The 17,061-nt window shown below is 37.3% G+C and overlaps 1 protein-coding gene across 11 annotated transcripts in view; it reads left to right on the forward strand.

The window, feature by feature from the left end:
* Positions 1–17,061, forward strand: part of MAGI2 (membrane associated guanylate kinase, WW and PDZ domain containing 2) — a 2,464,469-nt gene that overhangs the window by 1,928,068 nt on the left and 519,340 nt on the right. For 8 of the 11 annotated variants that reach the window (XM_085654042.1, XM_085654039.1, XM_085654033.1 and 5 more), the window contains 2 exons: positions 6,228–6,285; positions 15,252–15,290. In XM_085654042.1, coding sequence (XP_085510168.1) covers positions 6,228–6,285; positions 15,252–15,290 — 97 coding nt within the window. The remainder of the gene's footprint in view (positions 1–6,227; positions 6,286–15,251; positions 15,291–17,061) is intronic. The other 3 variants (XM_085654041.1, XM_085654040.1, XM_085654035.1) reach the window with 1 other exon arrangement.

The following is a 17,061-nucleotide window of genomic DNA, read 5'->3' on the forward strand; positions in this document are numbered from 1 at the left end:
AGTCGGCCTGGGGCCTCCTGGTACAGTAGCGCTATATTCGTACCCACTCAAGTCAGCGTGGGCCCCAAGTGTGATGGATAGTGTATCGTCATACAGGGATTTCCAGTAGATTCCGCTGCAGCAAGGTCAGGCATCCGGCCTGGCACCATATCCATTTTTAATGGCGTAGCTGTTCCTGCCTGCTCCAATACATTTCCCTGAATGTTAGCAGCCTCCAACACTGTCAGATGGCATACATTGGTGTTTTGGAGCCCAGTAGGGGCAAGGATGATGGGGCATCTGACGGAGCTTCAACACCGCATGGCCATCTTGGTCGCTAGCTTGGCCACTCCCCAACTGAGTAATTGCTTAATAAGGAGTAGATCAGTTTATAGATATGAAATAAGGACACTGCATATCTGTAAACTAATGTAAACATTTAATTTTTATAATTAATGTTGTTCATATTTAAAAACTTGTTCTAGTGTTTAATAAATTGAAATTGTGATTGCACATCAGACACAATGGAATGTAAATGTTTATTGTCAATTATAGCAGGGACATAAATTGGAAAAACAAAACATTATAACAAAACATGGATAAGAATGGGCTTGTTGTCAGGGGAATATGTCAATGATTGTCTCTCGAATCGTAGTATAGCCTTATAGCCCGCCGTAGCGAGCTATACCGGCTGTTAAAGGCCCGCTGCAGCGTTAAAGGCCCGAGCCGAAGGCGAGGGACTTTAACAAAGCAGAGGGACTTTAAAAGCCGGTATAGCCCTGCTACGAAGGGCTATAAGGCTATTAGAACATTCCGCCACTAGAGGGCAGAATGTTCTAACAAAACAAAGCCTTCAGGGAGCGCGAGGGGATTGAAATTCCCTCAGGCTCCCTGAAGTCTTTGTTCACAGCCAGAGCTGTGAACAAAGAAACATTGGAATGTTGGAGCTCCGGGCTTATACCAGTCATTATAAGCCCGGAGCGCTCCATTGTTTTTAATGGAGTTTCCAACATTCCAATGTTCTAATGGTTTTTATACCTTCTTCGTGACCATTGTTGGTTAAAACACAGTTGAAAAAGATCACAGAAGGTATAATGATATAAACATGATATGAACAGACCTTCAGCACTAGGAGGAGACACATTTATTATATTTTTTTTTACACAAATACATTTGCGGTTCTCCATTCATGAGGTCCAACAATCCTATTAAAACTATGGTGTGATAGACAAGTATAGTCTGTTAGAAATAGTTAATGTATTTTATGGTGTTTTGTTTGGCTGATATTCAGGAATACTTTCAGTGCCCATGTGAATCTAATGTATGGACTATTAAAATGCAACTTTAAATTGGAATTAATATATTGACACCCAATGTGGACAAAGACAGGAATTCAGTTATTGAAATGACCATGTAAGGGGACGGTATTAATTTGCTCAATAAAGAAGCATGCTAGTAAAGTTGATTTTTGTACCAAACTGTCGGCAAAGATAAAAAATATTAAAAATAAAATACTAGTACTATAACTTGTATTTTCAGTATGTAAAAGAAGTACAATAGATTACCTCTGCAAATGATATAAAGGTCTTTTATTTAAGGCTAATGTAAAAATACAGCTTTAAGAGAAACATGCTCAAAGTGTCCTGCAAAGAAATTCATTCCGTGACTTCAAATAGTAAAAAACAGAGTATGTTTAAAAAATAATCTAAAGGGACAATTTGACATTGAAAGATGATTAAAAGTACCTAGTTGTGTTTTCTCATAATTTGCTTGTCACTCGCTGTGCGAGTCTGATTTGAAGCATCAGTTAGAAGTGATAGAGGAACACTATGTTTTGGTGATATTAGCAATAGAAAACCCCTTTTCGCTATAGGCTGGTAGTATATGAAGGTCTTAAATAAAATGCGATCGGACCCATTTTTCTTGGGTGGACCTATTGTAAATGAAAACCAAGGTAAGACTTAGGATGGGAAGAATAGTTTTTAACAGCTGACTGGTGGAAAAAGGCGGGCAAGGGAGGACTGTCCTCTGTCATCACTGCTATTTCCCTTTGCAATGGATCGTTAGTGAGCATACTCTGACAGGTGCCTCTGAGATTGGGCAATACATATTGGAACCTTATTACACAATGTACTGATGTACCCAGGCAATCCCCTGGTATATGTAAAAGATTCAGAGGAATTTCATTTCATGTTTACAAGTGCAGGTCATTTTTTATGTTTACCTTGAAAGAGCAGCTTCAAGTCTTTAAAATATACATAGAGTGGGCTTTCTCTCCTCCCAGTGGAGTACTACTCTCTTACCTCATGCCATTTGCTATTTGGTGTATCATTTCGCCTTCCAGAAATTGCTTGCATTGGAATGCACAAGGGACTATTTCAGATCTGAAAAATACATTCAATCATCACACTGTTTGTCAAACCCAGTTCATTACCTTCTGTGTACATTCTATACAGAAAGCAATCCTTTTTTTGCTACTTTTTTCCAGCAATGTGGCAAGCCAATCGGGGAAGCTTTGAGGTGATAAACAGCATTTGGGCATGTTAAACATGGACATAATTATTGTGAACACCTGTGTTTACGTGTCTTGGCAATTTAAAGCCAAACATATTGACTTTGCAAGTTGTTTTTAACTTCTTGTGTTGCATAACAGGACATTTGACAATGCATATTTCAAGCTGCCATGTGCTTGAACTATTTGGCTGTATTTGGGTGAATATCAGAGGGTAATGTTTAAAGTCTGACTGAGATTCACCTGATTAGTCTTTAAAGGAAGATCATAATAAACGATTACGTAAGAACCTCCTATATAATTTTCGTCTCTCATTTGTTCATTCATGGCCATATGACATATTTCATATCAATATCTAAAGAAGTTTGGAAAATAGTTCTGATGTGAGGATATAACATCACTCTCATAATGATACACTCTAACGGGGCAATTTTCTTTTCCTGGAAACCTTAGGAATTCATTAGAAAACTCAGATTTAACATTGAGAGATCGATTCACAAAAACATTTAGTTGATTCACAAAGAATTTATTGGTACGTCAGGAATATTATTTTTTCTACTGTTGCATCCATTTGTCTCAGAAACCTACAACTGTCTAACAATAAAAGTGAAAAGGTGCAGTCTTATTTGTCTATTTGTACCATGTGTATATGAATATTCCTTGACTGTATCTATTTTATGTTCTTAGGGCAAATTAACCAAAGCCTGTATGAGTTTGCAAAAGAGTACTAGAGGAGTGCTAATTTACCTACCACAGAAAGGCTTTATGCTTAGTCCACTCTCTCTTTTAGTTTTTCTCCACAACATTTGCAACTGTTTAACCCAAAAAATTGAAACCAAAAGGTTACATAAAACAACATATACCATCCTACAACCACATCTTCCAGGCGCTCATAGAAGCAGCAAAATACTCACAAAGTAACTGCAGATGTCTGCAGCTATTAAAGTTCCTGCATTGGCCAATTATTCTTTTAAAACATGCACTTTTGACCGTCCATCCCATCTACCTTCTTCCTTCAAGCATAAAGAAACAATCACATTGCTTTACTATCATTAACTTCAGTAACCCTTGGGCACCAGTTTTAAAATAATATAAACAATCAGTCAATTTAATTCCCCCAAAGATTTTAAAAACAAAAGGTTTAGAAGTGCCTTATATTCTGAAGATCTTACCAATGTACCCCAAAATGTACTTTTATCCTATTTTTATTATTATTATTAACCCATGTGCACTCTAAAGTTGTTTGACTTGAAGCAAACATGGTTTCATGAAGAAAATATAGCTTGTGGGGTCCTAGTACTGTTTTCCCAGAGTCTGTAACCCTTCGGGAAATGACCGGGAGAATATGATCCAATGCAAGCAGCATCCCTCACAGTATATAAATATTCAGAAACTGTAAGGTGACTTTGAATTGACATAGGTATGCAGGCAAATTTTAATCTACCAATGTATAGTGAGTCAGCAAACGTGATACAGTGGTTATGGCTGGAATGTTTATCTGTTATATTATGCTATGTGCTTTCGTGGAAATGTTTTTTCTTTAAATTAATCAGTTCAACATGTAACATATAATAGTGGTCTCCAGCTTTGCACCAAAATCTTCTCTTCAATGGATCTTGGCCACTGTTTCAGAATGGAGCATCAATCGAAAAGATCTCAATAAACATAATCAGTTTAGTCATTAATTCAGTCAATGATGAGTGTTTTTGATCAGTTCAAAAACCTTTATTTATTGATAAGAGTTTAGTATATTGTTTTGGTCTCTTTATTCAAATTGGTAAATAAGATAAATCTGTTTACAGAAATATCAAGAAAATCATGCTTTGAGTCAATCAACGAACTTACAGCGTGTTTCATAAAATAAGTTAAGTCCCTATTCTACTGTAAACGGATCCTAACCTACTAGAATACATAAACAGTCCTTTTGGGAAAGAGCAAGATTTGAAGGAGCATAGATATAGAATCAGATTGAAGTCAAACTCCTCATGAAGAGTAGTTCTAGAATCTCGTCCAAGTCCTTCTCTCAAACAGCTTCAGCAAACAGACGCAGTAACAATTGTTCAAAATTAAGCTACGAAAATAATCTCAGCAGTGCCTTAACCATAAGAAAATTGACACCTGCAAAGTAGTAGGCTACAGGAATCACCGTCAACAGTAGCTCACAGCAAATAGGGCAAAAAGTGCTCGGGGAAATGTGCTCAGAAGAACAACCTGAACCAGTTTGGCAGCACTGAATAATTCTAACTAAGAACATGTATATAATAAACACAAAAACACATGTAACAATCCATGCTGGTGGTAGAACATCTAAAGCCAATGAGGAAGGATTGTCCGATGGTCTACTGCTTCTTCCTTCTTTCCCACAGTAAATGAAGAAAGTTGGCAAGGTACTATCTAAAAGTGTTAACTTGGTTGCTAAACATTCATGTGCATTAGCTTCACTCTGAATTCCCACGAGAACCCTACAGTCTAAGCTATTAGATATTCAGTATTCCAATGTGTAACAATGAACTATTCTAAAGGAAGAAAAACATTCTAGTTGTAACATACGATATTAAGTCATGAGATTTACGTCTTCATGTGAGCATTTTTGTTTTAATACACTATTCAGTATTCAGCATTGTGAATATGTGTCAACTATAAACTAACTAAATACAATGAGAACATGTAGTTTAAGAAAAGAAGAAATACATTTTAAAGTCAGCACATTCTATATAGATGACATGTTTAAGCAAGCCAAGTGTGAATCATTTATCAAATAATATTGTTTAGTTCAGCATTTCCTAAAAGTATTTATTTATTAAAAGAAGAAAATGTATTGAAAGATAGAAAGATGAATGAGGCCTAATACGACCTAGTAATGTAATGCCAATAAAAATTAGTGCTTACTACAAAACTAATCATGCTACATGGTAAATTTGCATGTTTAAAAGGCACATTTTCCTACTTTTCATTCTTTTAAGCATTTTCCTGCTAATGACTAATGTAAATTTTAGCACCTATTTTAAGCAAAATTTTCCTGCTCTATCATATTTTAGGCTATGTTATGGTATACCATGTTATATCAGTCATGTGGTTATAGCACACATTTTGCCATTGAAATATTTTTGCTCTGCTATCCAGGTCTGGTGCGTTCTTGTTCTAATTTTGAATAATGCTCCACAGACAAAATTCTAGTTGTGTTTATCATATATAACATCTGTCAAATTCTTTTTGCGTATAATATGTGCCTTTTAATGCTTAATATAATGACAGTTATTACATTTTATGATGGTGGCCAGAGATCTTGGCCAAGTGTTTAGATGCTGTCTGGCTTAAATGGATTCTTTATGTTAGTTATGTGAGTGCTTTAGATGTAGTTAGGGGGTATGTTGTTGAGCCCTGCTATCCATCTACTGGCCTACATTGGGTGTGAAGGATGGCTGTACGAAATTCAATGGGTGACTTGTGAGGATGATTTGTACTGTTATTTGCAGTGCTTGAGACCAAACTGGGGTAGCATAGTGAGCAAAAGAACGATGGATTAAACCCAGATCTCTTGACTGGGGGTGAGTGGTTGAACAGTTTCAGCACTCCATCATCTTGTTTTGGTTTTTTATGTGTATTTGTGTCAACAAAGAATTTTGTGCAGTGATTGTGTGAAATAAAGTTCTTCAGTAGATCCTCTCTTGAGCGTTTAACTTTTTTTTATAGTTTATATCATATTCCTAAAATATGTTCTCTTTTTGTCTTGCAGAGCTTCCATATGGGTGGGAAAAAATTGATGATCCCATATATGGAACCTATTATGTTGAGTAAGTATAAAAGCTGTGAAAGTTTACTGTTAATGATATTCAACATTCCAAACCCACAAGGGCCTTGGAAACAGTAATTCAACTCCACTGTCAGATATACCTCTCGTGTAAGAAGAACCATAGACACTTCTTTAAAGATACTTCTTACCCCTCCAACATGGGAATCTCCTGCAGCTCACTAGAGACTTGTTCTACACCTTTCTAGTTGGTACACGTGTTACTCTATTCAACTACCTCTGTTCCCACTGATCCTTGAAGAATTCACTTTCTTCAACAAAACGCTAAACATTTAGGAAACTAAGACAATGTGAGTAGCAGCTGAGATATATTTTCAAGAAGTTGTTTATCAATTGATTAAATTTTCTGTAAGGACAGCTTTCCATGGCACATTGATACACATCTCATTTTATGGGTGCACAACCCTGAACTAAAGAAAAATTGGATGGCATGCAAGAAGTGACATACTAAAATAGGTGGCCATTACATCATCTAGTAGGCACCTGTTTCAAGCAGTTACTTTTGCATCCACTTATTAAGGAGACATTTCAAATTTTTTTCCTTTGTGATTCCATGAATTTAGGGAATCACATGGGGTGTTTATGAATACTATATATAAGACAAGTGTAAATGTATAATTGTATGTTTTACTATTGAGGCAGAACATTGAAATAAAAGTGACCTACGAGGCTTCTGCCTTATTTGGATCAGTCTGTCACACAATTATGTACAGAAACATGGCTTTATGTCAAATGCACATATTGATTTCATAAATGTAGTGGCTGTATATGGCCAATTTATGACATACCAATAGGAAGCCTGGCCACCCTGTTTTTTGTGCATTACAATGGCACACTTCCATGGAGGACACTGCAGCACATATTCTACACATCTGTATAATGCTCTTGCTGTTTCCAACAATTACAATTTACATGAGCTTGCTTCAAATGGTTAAGCTTAGACATGAATTTTCTAAATGACACCCGCCCTCCTTCATAAGAACCATCACTACTGCGTCCACTCAGCTGTTCTGCATAAACAGAAAAGAGCGAACTGGGAGGAAAATGAGCTGCCTTGAAATAGGAGCCTGTATGGAAGGTTAAGAAATAGTTGTTCAGCAAGAGTGTAATCTAAAGTACTTTTGATGCATTGAGGCGGGGAGTGCTCTCAACTTCTGACAATTGAAATTAGTGAATGCTGATGAAAATTAACAATGTGCAATCAACATGCAGTCTTAAAGTAGAACACGAACCATTAGTATCTTCATGTGAAAATTAAGTTTTAACTTTTGGAACTGGAAGAATGTATAGAAGATTTATTGCAGTATCCATAATTGCTAGAAACAGGAGTATTACTCAGATGTATATTTAGGAGAGGAATGTGATATGAAGTCCTCATTTTATTCCGGTCACAACGAGGTTGAATGAGGACATCATCTTTGTAATCTATGAAAGCAGGAATAGAAAAATACTGTAAAAAGAGATGAATATTACACACCCCGTCACATGGTATTAATTCAGGAACATCTTGCATGTAGAAATGTGACCTCCTTGTCCACACTTCATTTTTGTTTGCTTTCTGGAACAAACAAATATGGAGAACCTAAAGGAGGCAAAATCAACTTGTGATACCTCTAGACAATGTCACTAATCATCTCCAACCCTCCTAAGGTTAAAAAGAACTAGACCATAATAACGTTTGTGGTGGGACCTTTGTTGAACAAATAGAACAAACATTATAAAAATAAAGGAAGAAGGTGAACACCCTACTATAGCTAAGCAAAAGTGGGTGAATGAAGTTTATTCTGCCTTTCCTTCTTTTTAATGATGTTCAGTGTACCATCAGTGTTATCCCCATTTGATATATAAATAGTTGCACATTGCTTGGTTAAGTGCTGCAACCCAACTCCATAAATCAATCACTTGTTAGTCTTTTTAGTGTGCAATAGTATCTTGGAATGGCAAATGCTTATGCCCATTTCATTCCCTTGATCTCTTCTTTGACTATCTCCTACCACAGGGCACTGATTGCAATAAACTGAATCTCTCACGGATTCAGTCATGATTGTTTGAAATGTCAGACCTAGAGTGGCTCAAAATGTGTGTAGGTATTGTTTCATAATGAGTTACTGAGGCCAACTAGTGACATCAGCCTTTCTAGTTTGCTTGTAACCTTATTAAAAGGACAAAAAAGAGACTATTAAGGGATCCTTATAGGAAATGTGCCTTTTTGGATGGTCTCCATGGATTATTCACCTTTTTCTAGACCCTATTTCTCCAGGCATTTGGACTATGTGATGTTACACTGCCAATCAGTGTGACAGCATGTGCTCTGCCCCAAAACAGTACTGTTAAAACCAATTTCACCAAAATGGTCTATTTAGTTTTCCAGTAAGGTCAGAGTAGAGTGGCACAGAAAATGCACCTGTGGCATGGGAGATAAATTTCATATGGGCGCTCCACTACGTATTTACACCACCCATATTATATGAAAACATGTTATGACTGCTGGAAGTACCATTGTGCTCTGACCTGGCTGCAGAGTAAAAACACTGCAGTGACATGTGGAATAAAAAAGTGACTTAGCCATGTAGGAATTTCATCTAATAATTAGTCACCATTTTCTTAGTCCTGTAAGCACCCAGCTGTGTGTGCCTTTTAAGCCTACATAACTGGGTGCTTAATATATTAAAATGGCACACTTCACATTGAGAATAGCATGCTCTCACAGTAAAAAAATACCCAAGAGCTTTTTTCACAGTGTTTGTTAGGCTTGATGTTTCATGAGCAGGTCTTTGTGTGATTAAACCCTTCACATCTGCAACTGTGAAAATGCTTAAAAATGATTCAAAGTTATTTTCCACTTATTTTCAAAAACCTAATTTAAATGGTGAAAGAAGCTTTCAGACAACCGTAATATAAAGTAACTTTATAAAAGTCTGCTTTCTGCTGTGTGACCAAAAATGGCAAAGAACAAGTTTGTCGCTCAGCTCCACCCAAGAGGCCCAATACACATTTTGGGCTCAGAGTTATGAACCCCGTTCCAAGAGGACAGTCGCTTGGGCTCTGAGCCCAAAAGGACAGGGGTGTTTTCAACAACATGTTACTTAACAGGGATTAGCTAAATGAGAGGCAAGTAGAAACAGATATAACAACAATGGGCAGCTTTCATGCTTCCTCTTTGAGCTAGAGATGCCAAACTGGCCGGGCTGAATTTGCTCCCACTCATTTCCAGTGCTCTCACTAAACTTCTGGAGTTCACCTCTGCAGGAGGGAGACCCAGATTGTGGTCTTGACAGAGTGGAGGATAGCTCATCTAAATAGGGGAATTGGTAAGGGATAGGCAGAACCACACAAAAGGGAAGAAGGGGCTAGACATTTAAGATTTAGGGCTTCAGGGGATTTTTACAGTAAGGCAAAGATGCAAAAAGAGGTGGGCACAGGGTGAGAAAGTAGACTTTATTGTGTGGGGAAAATTATCAATCCATTGGTTGGTGTATAGACTGGCACCACACCATCGCCTCCTCAGAACATTCCTGGACCTTCAAAGGGAACACCTGAAGGAAGAAGACTCTACCTGAAGCAAAGGACTCCTGACTCCTCTTCGCACTCAGAGAATGGAACTGCTTTCCAGTGGTCAGGTGGTTGATCTCATGTTTGTTTTATCCATTTTTTGAGCAGAGATGAATGCAGGGAAATTCAGTGATGTCACCTCCTGTAAAGATGGATGTTGGGAAATCTTGAAATTGATTCCTGTTGAGAAAGGGGCTGAGAAATGAAGTCCTCTTACCTAACTTCTTTAATAGATGGTTTTGGTGAAAAACCGGGGGTGTCACTTCCTGCAGCAATTGATGCTGATAAAATTGTAGAAAGCTTCCTGTTGAATTGAATGCTGGGAAAATGACAATAGTCATATCTTCCAGTAAATAATCTTTGTCTTAAGATGCGGGTGCTGTTTCAGTAGTTGCCGGTCAGCTGCTGAACCAGAGGAGTGTTGGAGGCCATGGCTGGCCTGCCGTTAGTTGACTTTCTGATTCAATCAGTGGGATTTTTCCATCCACTCTGCTGCAAGGATAGAACAAATAATGTTGTCAAAAATGGTAGTCCATTCTTTCAAAAACCCATAGAAACTTGGTGAGCCATTAAGGCTTTTTCCCCCAAACTCGAGCTCCTATATCAGGGGTATGATTTTAAAAGCATAGACTGCACTCACCGGCTGGGTCCCTTCCCCATTCCAAAGGCCACCTGCATGGACGTGCAGTGGATAAATAGAGCAGTGGCTGTCTTTGAATGCACTGCTTTCTATAAGAAAGATCCTAACCAGCAAATCTTGCACTTGAGAGTGTCATTTTCTTTATTCAGGGGCACAGTTCCAGTCTGTGCTTGGTGAACCCATCTAGGGTGCTCACATGCCCATACAGGATAGTTTGTAATACAGAGTTCTTAAATTAAATGAGAGCAAGCCTCACAGACAGTGGTCCTTAGGAGCTTTATTCTAATAGTCCTATCAGAATTCAAAGAAAAAATGAAATAAAACTGATTTTTATTTACACCATTTGGCCAAAACGTCTTCTAATAATGACATAAAGCTTAAGGGCGATGATGACATTAATACAAGATTTTCATGTTTTCTGAGAAAAAAACATGCCCACATGTCCCAACAAGCATGGATTTCGTGGGAATGATCAGTTCAATGTTGCTTTTGTATACCATTTTGTAATTCTTCTACTACACTGAATTTAAAGAGCTTATGGAGAGTTTATGATTTCACATTTTGTTGACTGTCTATATAGGACAGGTCATTATAAGCACTGCTTTTCTATTTTATTAAACGATTTGCTTCCTCGCTGTGATGGTTTGGTTTTTGTGAACAAAAAACTCTTTTTTACATCTAACACTGCATCACTGACATATTCAGGTTTATTGTTAAAGCTGTAGTAAAAGAAGGGTGGGCAGAACTCGCATAATTTGAATGGCACAATGTGGTGCACCAAAGGGCACAGCTAATAGAGTTGATTTTGCTGCTGCTCAGGCAGATTTTCTACTTGAGTAGCAGCCTTCTGACTGCGAACGGTCACGAATGCCTGCAACCATCCACATAAGTAAAATCTTGCCGGATGTCCTCCTAACAACAGAATGGAATATTCCACCATTTCTAAGTAAAACTGGAAAGCTGAATGATGGCTCGTGTAATAAGGCTCTAGATTTTGTTTTTTTAAAAGGCACTCTGTAGACTAATATTCAGAATTGAGTTGGGATAAGGAGATGCAGAGAACGGTGTAATGCTTTATTACTCCATTTTGAAAATGTAAACCGTGCATGTTCTGATACCTTTAATTAGATAAAAGTTAAAGTTAAAGAGATGGTAGACAGTATAACCTTTTGAGATCAAACTGACCTTCTACAGATGCAATGACGCAATGATCAGGAAATTTCAAGTTGCCTACTACAATATTTACCTCCAGGAGAAAGGAAAATGAATGAAAACATATTGGTCTTTCCAGATTAAAAACAAATCTGAGAAGCTGAACTGTGTATTACATGTGCCTTGGGAGTTAATCTCAACATTGTTCATCTTAGGCAAAGAAGAACAACATTTTCTGGAGAAGTGCAGCATGTTAAAAAACACAAGAGGGTGGCTCTTCACAATCTGGATGTTGACACCAGCCATAAGATTCATATAAATCATGCCGAAAGACTACTTTTATTAGGCTTGCTTCAATAATTAGCTTTTGTTCTCACACAATGATATCTGAATCCAGAATCCCAATGTTTAAATAACACAGTACTAGGTCGGGGTCTCTAGTCTCATCTGGATCTTTCAAACGTAGGAGAGATATGCAGCTAGCAAATATGGAAAATTAACCAGATATATACTGAAATTGCTAAATATCAAAAATGTGTAGATTAGAGAGATATTATAAACAGTGTAAAATACTAGCAAATGCAGCCTGAATGGTCTCCCTTTAGTAGAGCTAACTACTGATTTAAAATACACTTTGCTAATGCAAAAAGGAAGGTGGTTGAGATTTTGTGAAGCTAATAGAATTTGTTTGTGGGTGTTAGCTGGTTGGTATTAAAATCAGGGCCACCATTAAAGGCAAATTTTAGATCAAAGAAGTCCAATGCTTGCACATCAGATTTTCTTAGTTTTACCATTTGATACATTTAAATAGAATTAATCTAAATGGGAATTATGTACATAATAAATATCATGAAATAGGGTACTTGATCAAGTGTTCCTGGATCCTCATTGTAGACTAAGATATGTTACCAAATAACACGTATCCATTCCATTGATAGATATGCTAGCCAATGTGATTTATAAGCTCAAACACACAATACACTGGACCCGATTTGCACTTGTAATAGTTTTCCTATGAGTGAGAATAAATCAGGGGTCTCCAAACTTTTCTGCAGGGAGAAGTACTTCTGATCAGTAAAAAAAATTATCGAGAGCTGCTGAAGGCTAAGCAACTTGTGCATTGTTGCGAGACACCCCCGTGCCCAGCTTCATTAACTTTAAGCCTAAGGTAAATAGAACCAAAGGTATATTTCCCTTCAGAGACTGAATCCCTCACTATCTGCTGATTGGCAAAATAAACACAAGAATCAGGACACTGATTAGGAAACACAAATTAACATAATAAATGTTTTGAGGGAAGTCTTTGAGGAGTTGATCAGACAGAGAAGAAATAGAATGGGTAGCCCTTACTGCTGTAGACTATCACAAGCGTTTGAAGATAATACAAGACATAGAGCAAGAGTGTCAACAGTAAAATATGCTGTACCATTGCTATTGATCACCAACCATTTAAAACAGTAAAAAAATACAATAAATGTGCTGGGTTGGGGCACATAATAATTTGTCAGCATCCACTCTGCAGCAATTTTATAAAAAATTAGAAAGATGAGAACAAGAGCTACAACAAAGCAAAGGCATTCTAAAATTTCCAAAAAAGCACAAAATATTGCAAAATAGGTTGAATAGATTGAAACAACAATAGTTTTAAAACATTGCCATTATAAATCATTAAAAAACGATTTACGAAGGAGTAGTAGAATAAAAGATACTTTGTAGCAAACAGCTATGAGAAGGAATGTGTAGTCAGAGGATTTTAAGGACAGGTACAATCTAATGTGAACATGTAGTTTTCTTAAGATAAGAATACAAGTTAAAAAAAATCCAAAGATTCCTGTAAAATGCAACGGGATATTTGCTTTATTAGGGTGAAAAGGAAACTGTGAAACAGTGAGCAAAAGAAACGATAAAGATGTATTGATAATTTATATTTTGGTGGAGACATGGGTGATATTCTCTTGATATAAAAGAGGAAATGGACATTTTTATTGTCTTTATTGCACAGTAGGTTAAATTAGATCAAGGAAGGAAGCATAAGTGCCACATTTTCAAGCTATCCCTCCAAACTAAAAATGGCATTCACTAAATCCAATGAATATATATATTACATCGTCCGTTGTGTTTGTGAAAATCTGATAGCGAATAAGACTTGCTGTCCGTTTATTGGGCACATTTGCATAAGGATGACTTAGTAATATTTAAAAGCAAGATTTTCCCTGTCAAAAAGTGTTTATTTTGACAGGTCACAGTGCATGTTTGGCACTGTTACTGTCCAGCTGCAATGCTAGGCCTTAAGCCATGTATGCACTGCTGCTATAGTGGATGGCACAATAGGTGTTGCAGAACACTACTGCCATTTAACTTCTAGGCCCTAGGTACATTATGTAACATATACTAGGAACTTATAGAAAATATACATATTCCAATGGAGTGTATGCCAGTTCAGCCATGTTTAAAGAGGGAGTACAGACACTTTACTACTGTTTAACAGGAGTAAAGTGCACAGAGTTCTAAAGTGAGCAAACAAAAATAGGGTCCAGAAAAGGTGAAACATCCACAATGATTATGGAGAAAAGGAAAAAACTGAACACCTTTTTTGTTTCTTATGCCACAGGTAATGAACCTTTGTCACAGTAGGAGCATTAAATTGTCCACTGTATCACAATTACATTTATTTACGTTCACAAAAAAATGTAAATGAACTTACAGTCCCCAAATAGTTCCAAGTTATTGAGGGCCAGGCATTAACCTGTGTGCTCCAACCAGATTGGCTGTGGAAAAATCTGGATCTGAAAGTTGCCCTTCACTGTGGTGATGTGGGAGTAAGGTGGTACAAGTAGCATCAATGATTTTGTAGAAAGCACTTTGAGATTAGGACCACCTTGGCAGTGTGGCCGAGAGTTTCATGGCCATTGTACTATCCATGTTAAATCACTGTTAAAAATATCTCTCTTGATCTAAACTTAAAATCTTGAGTGCACCAATGAAAAGACCAGTATAAATTACAATGCAGAGTGATCCTGAGATCATTGTGTGACGCATCAGGAAGAAGTAAAGGTCCAAGTCTATTGACTTCTGAATCATACAAACGAATTACTTGGCACAATAGTAGGTCAGATCAGAAACGGTGGGTGAAATGTAAATATATCCTACAAAGATGTTGAATTTTTACAATTTTTGCACTTCACAAAGTTGCAAAGTTAGTGAAACTTTGCTTACAGGTGTGAGTTCTTCCAAAAGAGTGTTGTAGAAAACTTTACAGCAAAACTTTTCCGGGGGAGAATTCACTCACTAAATGCTGGATAGTACTTCCTACAAATTCCTCTTTTGCAGAATTTATTTCAATTTTCCAATTTAAAAAAAACAAAACTTTGAGACCCTCATGTAGTTTAAGGAAAACCACTCTGCGAAGTTTGTTGGTAAAACAACTTTGTAACTTCAACCATCTATGCATTAAGTATCCACAATGTTATAATTTTCTTTGGATTTGGGTATATTTTTTCACAATGGGTTTTGGAGTTGCACTGAAAGCCAAAAGGATCCTGTATGTATAGTAAATACCTGGAGCAGATTGCTGAAGTAATGATCTCAAGTCACTTGTCTCCCAGGGAACAGCAGCAGAGGTGGCAGAGTCAAGAGCAAGCCATGTAAGATCAAACTTAGGATGACCTCCCACTCTGTTGTATGCAACTCTGTACACAACATTTTTCTGTTTAACACTTACAGAGATTGTCTCTGTGTTGCTGAGCATTATGTCATGTGTGGACAGTGCACTGTACAATCTAAAATAGAAACACAAGGGGGGCAATGCTTGCAGTTGTGTGATGTGCTGTGTTCACGAAGGGTAATGCATGTAAACATTATACCAAAATGATGGCACTGCATGTCAGGGTTGCATGTCTAAAAGATTTGTTTTGTACATTGCTAGTACTTAGGTCACACCTGATATGAAAATGAAATCGAAGGATCAGAATGAATGGTATTTAGTGGAACATTTCCTCAGAGATAAGCCTTGTTGGCAACACAACATTAATTGAAAAGTGACAATAGCCCTCAATATTGTGCATCTACCAATATAAATTGATACACTATAATGTATGCCGCAAAAAGTCACCTGTGTACTACCACAATTCTAGTTATATAACTTCAAGATACATAGATGCGGAATTAGAAATAGTAAATAAATCTGAACTTACCTATATATACTTACCTTAACAATATAGTGGTAGATGATCTTCTTAAGTTGATGCATTTGCATGAAAATATTTTGGACCTCAGAGCTCTTAGAACCGACTTTTAGTGGTCCTTGCTGGGATCACTAAAATTTGGAAAACTTGCACGGACTCCATGGTCTTGATTACAAGTGGACAGAAAACTTGACTCCTGAGTAAACCCCTGAGTTATGTTAACTTCATCACTCTTTGTAGTTATCGGGTGCAAGAAAGTCCACAGAAACTATTTTTTCTGCAAAGTCATTTTTTAAAATATAATCTAGAGACGAATCAGTGAAAATACCAGTAAAGTTTCAACATGAAGGACGGTCCAGCCCACCTGTCAGGATAATTACAAGAACCATAACAAAGGAGCCTAATAACCGTATTCCTGTATTTCCTTGGAAATGGAACCTCATCTGAATGGGTTTTCTTGATTCAGGTCAATCTGGGTTGAACCTTCATATTTACCCTCCAGTAATATTCGACTCCACACCATTCACCACCACACCCACCATCCTCAGCATCAAAACATAGTCTTTACTTCAAGTGTTGAGTGCACTTTGGATACCCTTTATATCCCTAGGATACAGGTAGGATAGCATTTCTTAGAGGTGCAAATAGCCATCTTTTCAGGAATTCATATCATAATCATTCTTGGGTGGTAGACCAAACAAAAGCTTCTCCTACGGTGATATCCCAGCATTGCAACACCTCTTCTCCATCCTAAGCAGGATATCTGCCTGTAAATTTTATATGATGTTCATAGAAGTAAGCTCTAATTAATTCAAAAGAGAAGGAAGAGAGAGAGGTGGAAGAATGAAGACATAGGAGTGTTAGGTTGTGTGTGGCTCCCCATGCACACCCAGGGTATATAATGGTGGTCTGACATAATATGTATTATTTGTCCTATAACTCTTGGCTCATACCACCCTGAGATACAATCTTTGCCAATTCCAAATGCCATTCAGTGCTGCTCAGTACTGTTGGTTTTCTCCAATAATGCAGGATTCACAGTTTGGCAGCTGCCAATAGGATGTACACCCAACATGTCCTACGTTTGGTAGAGAATTACTGTCAGTTATTTCATGGATGAGTGCTAGAGGCAAATTAGTACTGCTCCTTGGCACATGTAACATACCACATCTGCTCTGCCCACACCTCTAACAAGTGGAGTGTGGTAGCAGGCCAGCCCAGTGTATTTTGA

Source organism: Triturus cristatus, chromosome 4_1 (genome assembly GCF_964204655.1).
Source record: "Triturus cristatus chromosome 4_1, aTriCri1.1, whole genome shotgun sequence".
In the NCBI taxonomy this organism is placed as follows: Eukaryota; Metazoa; Chordata; class Amphibia; order Caudata; family Salamandridae; genus Triturus; species Triturus cristatus.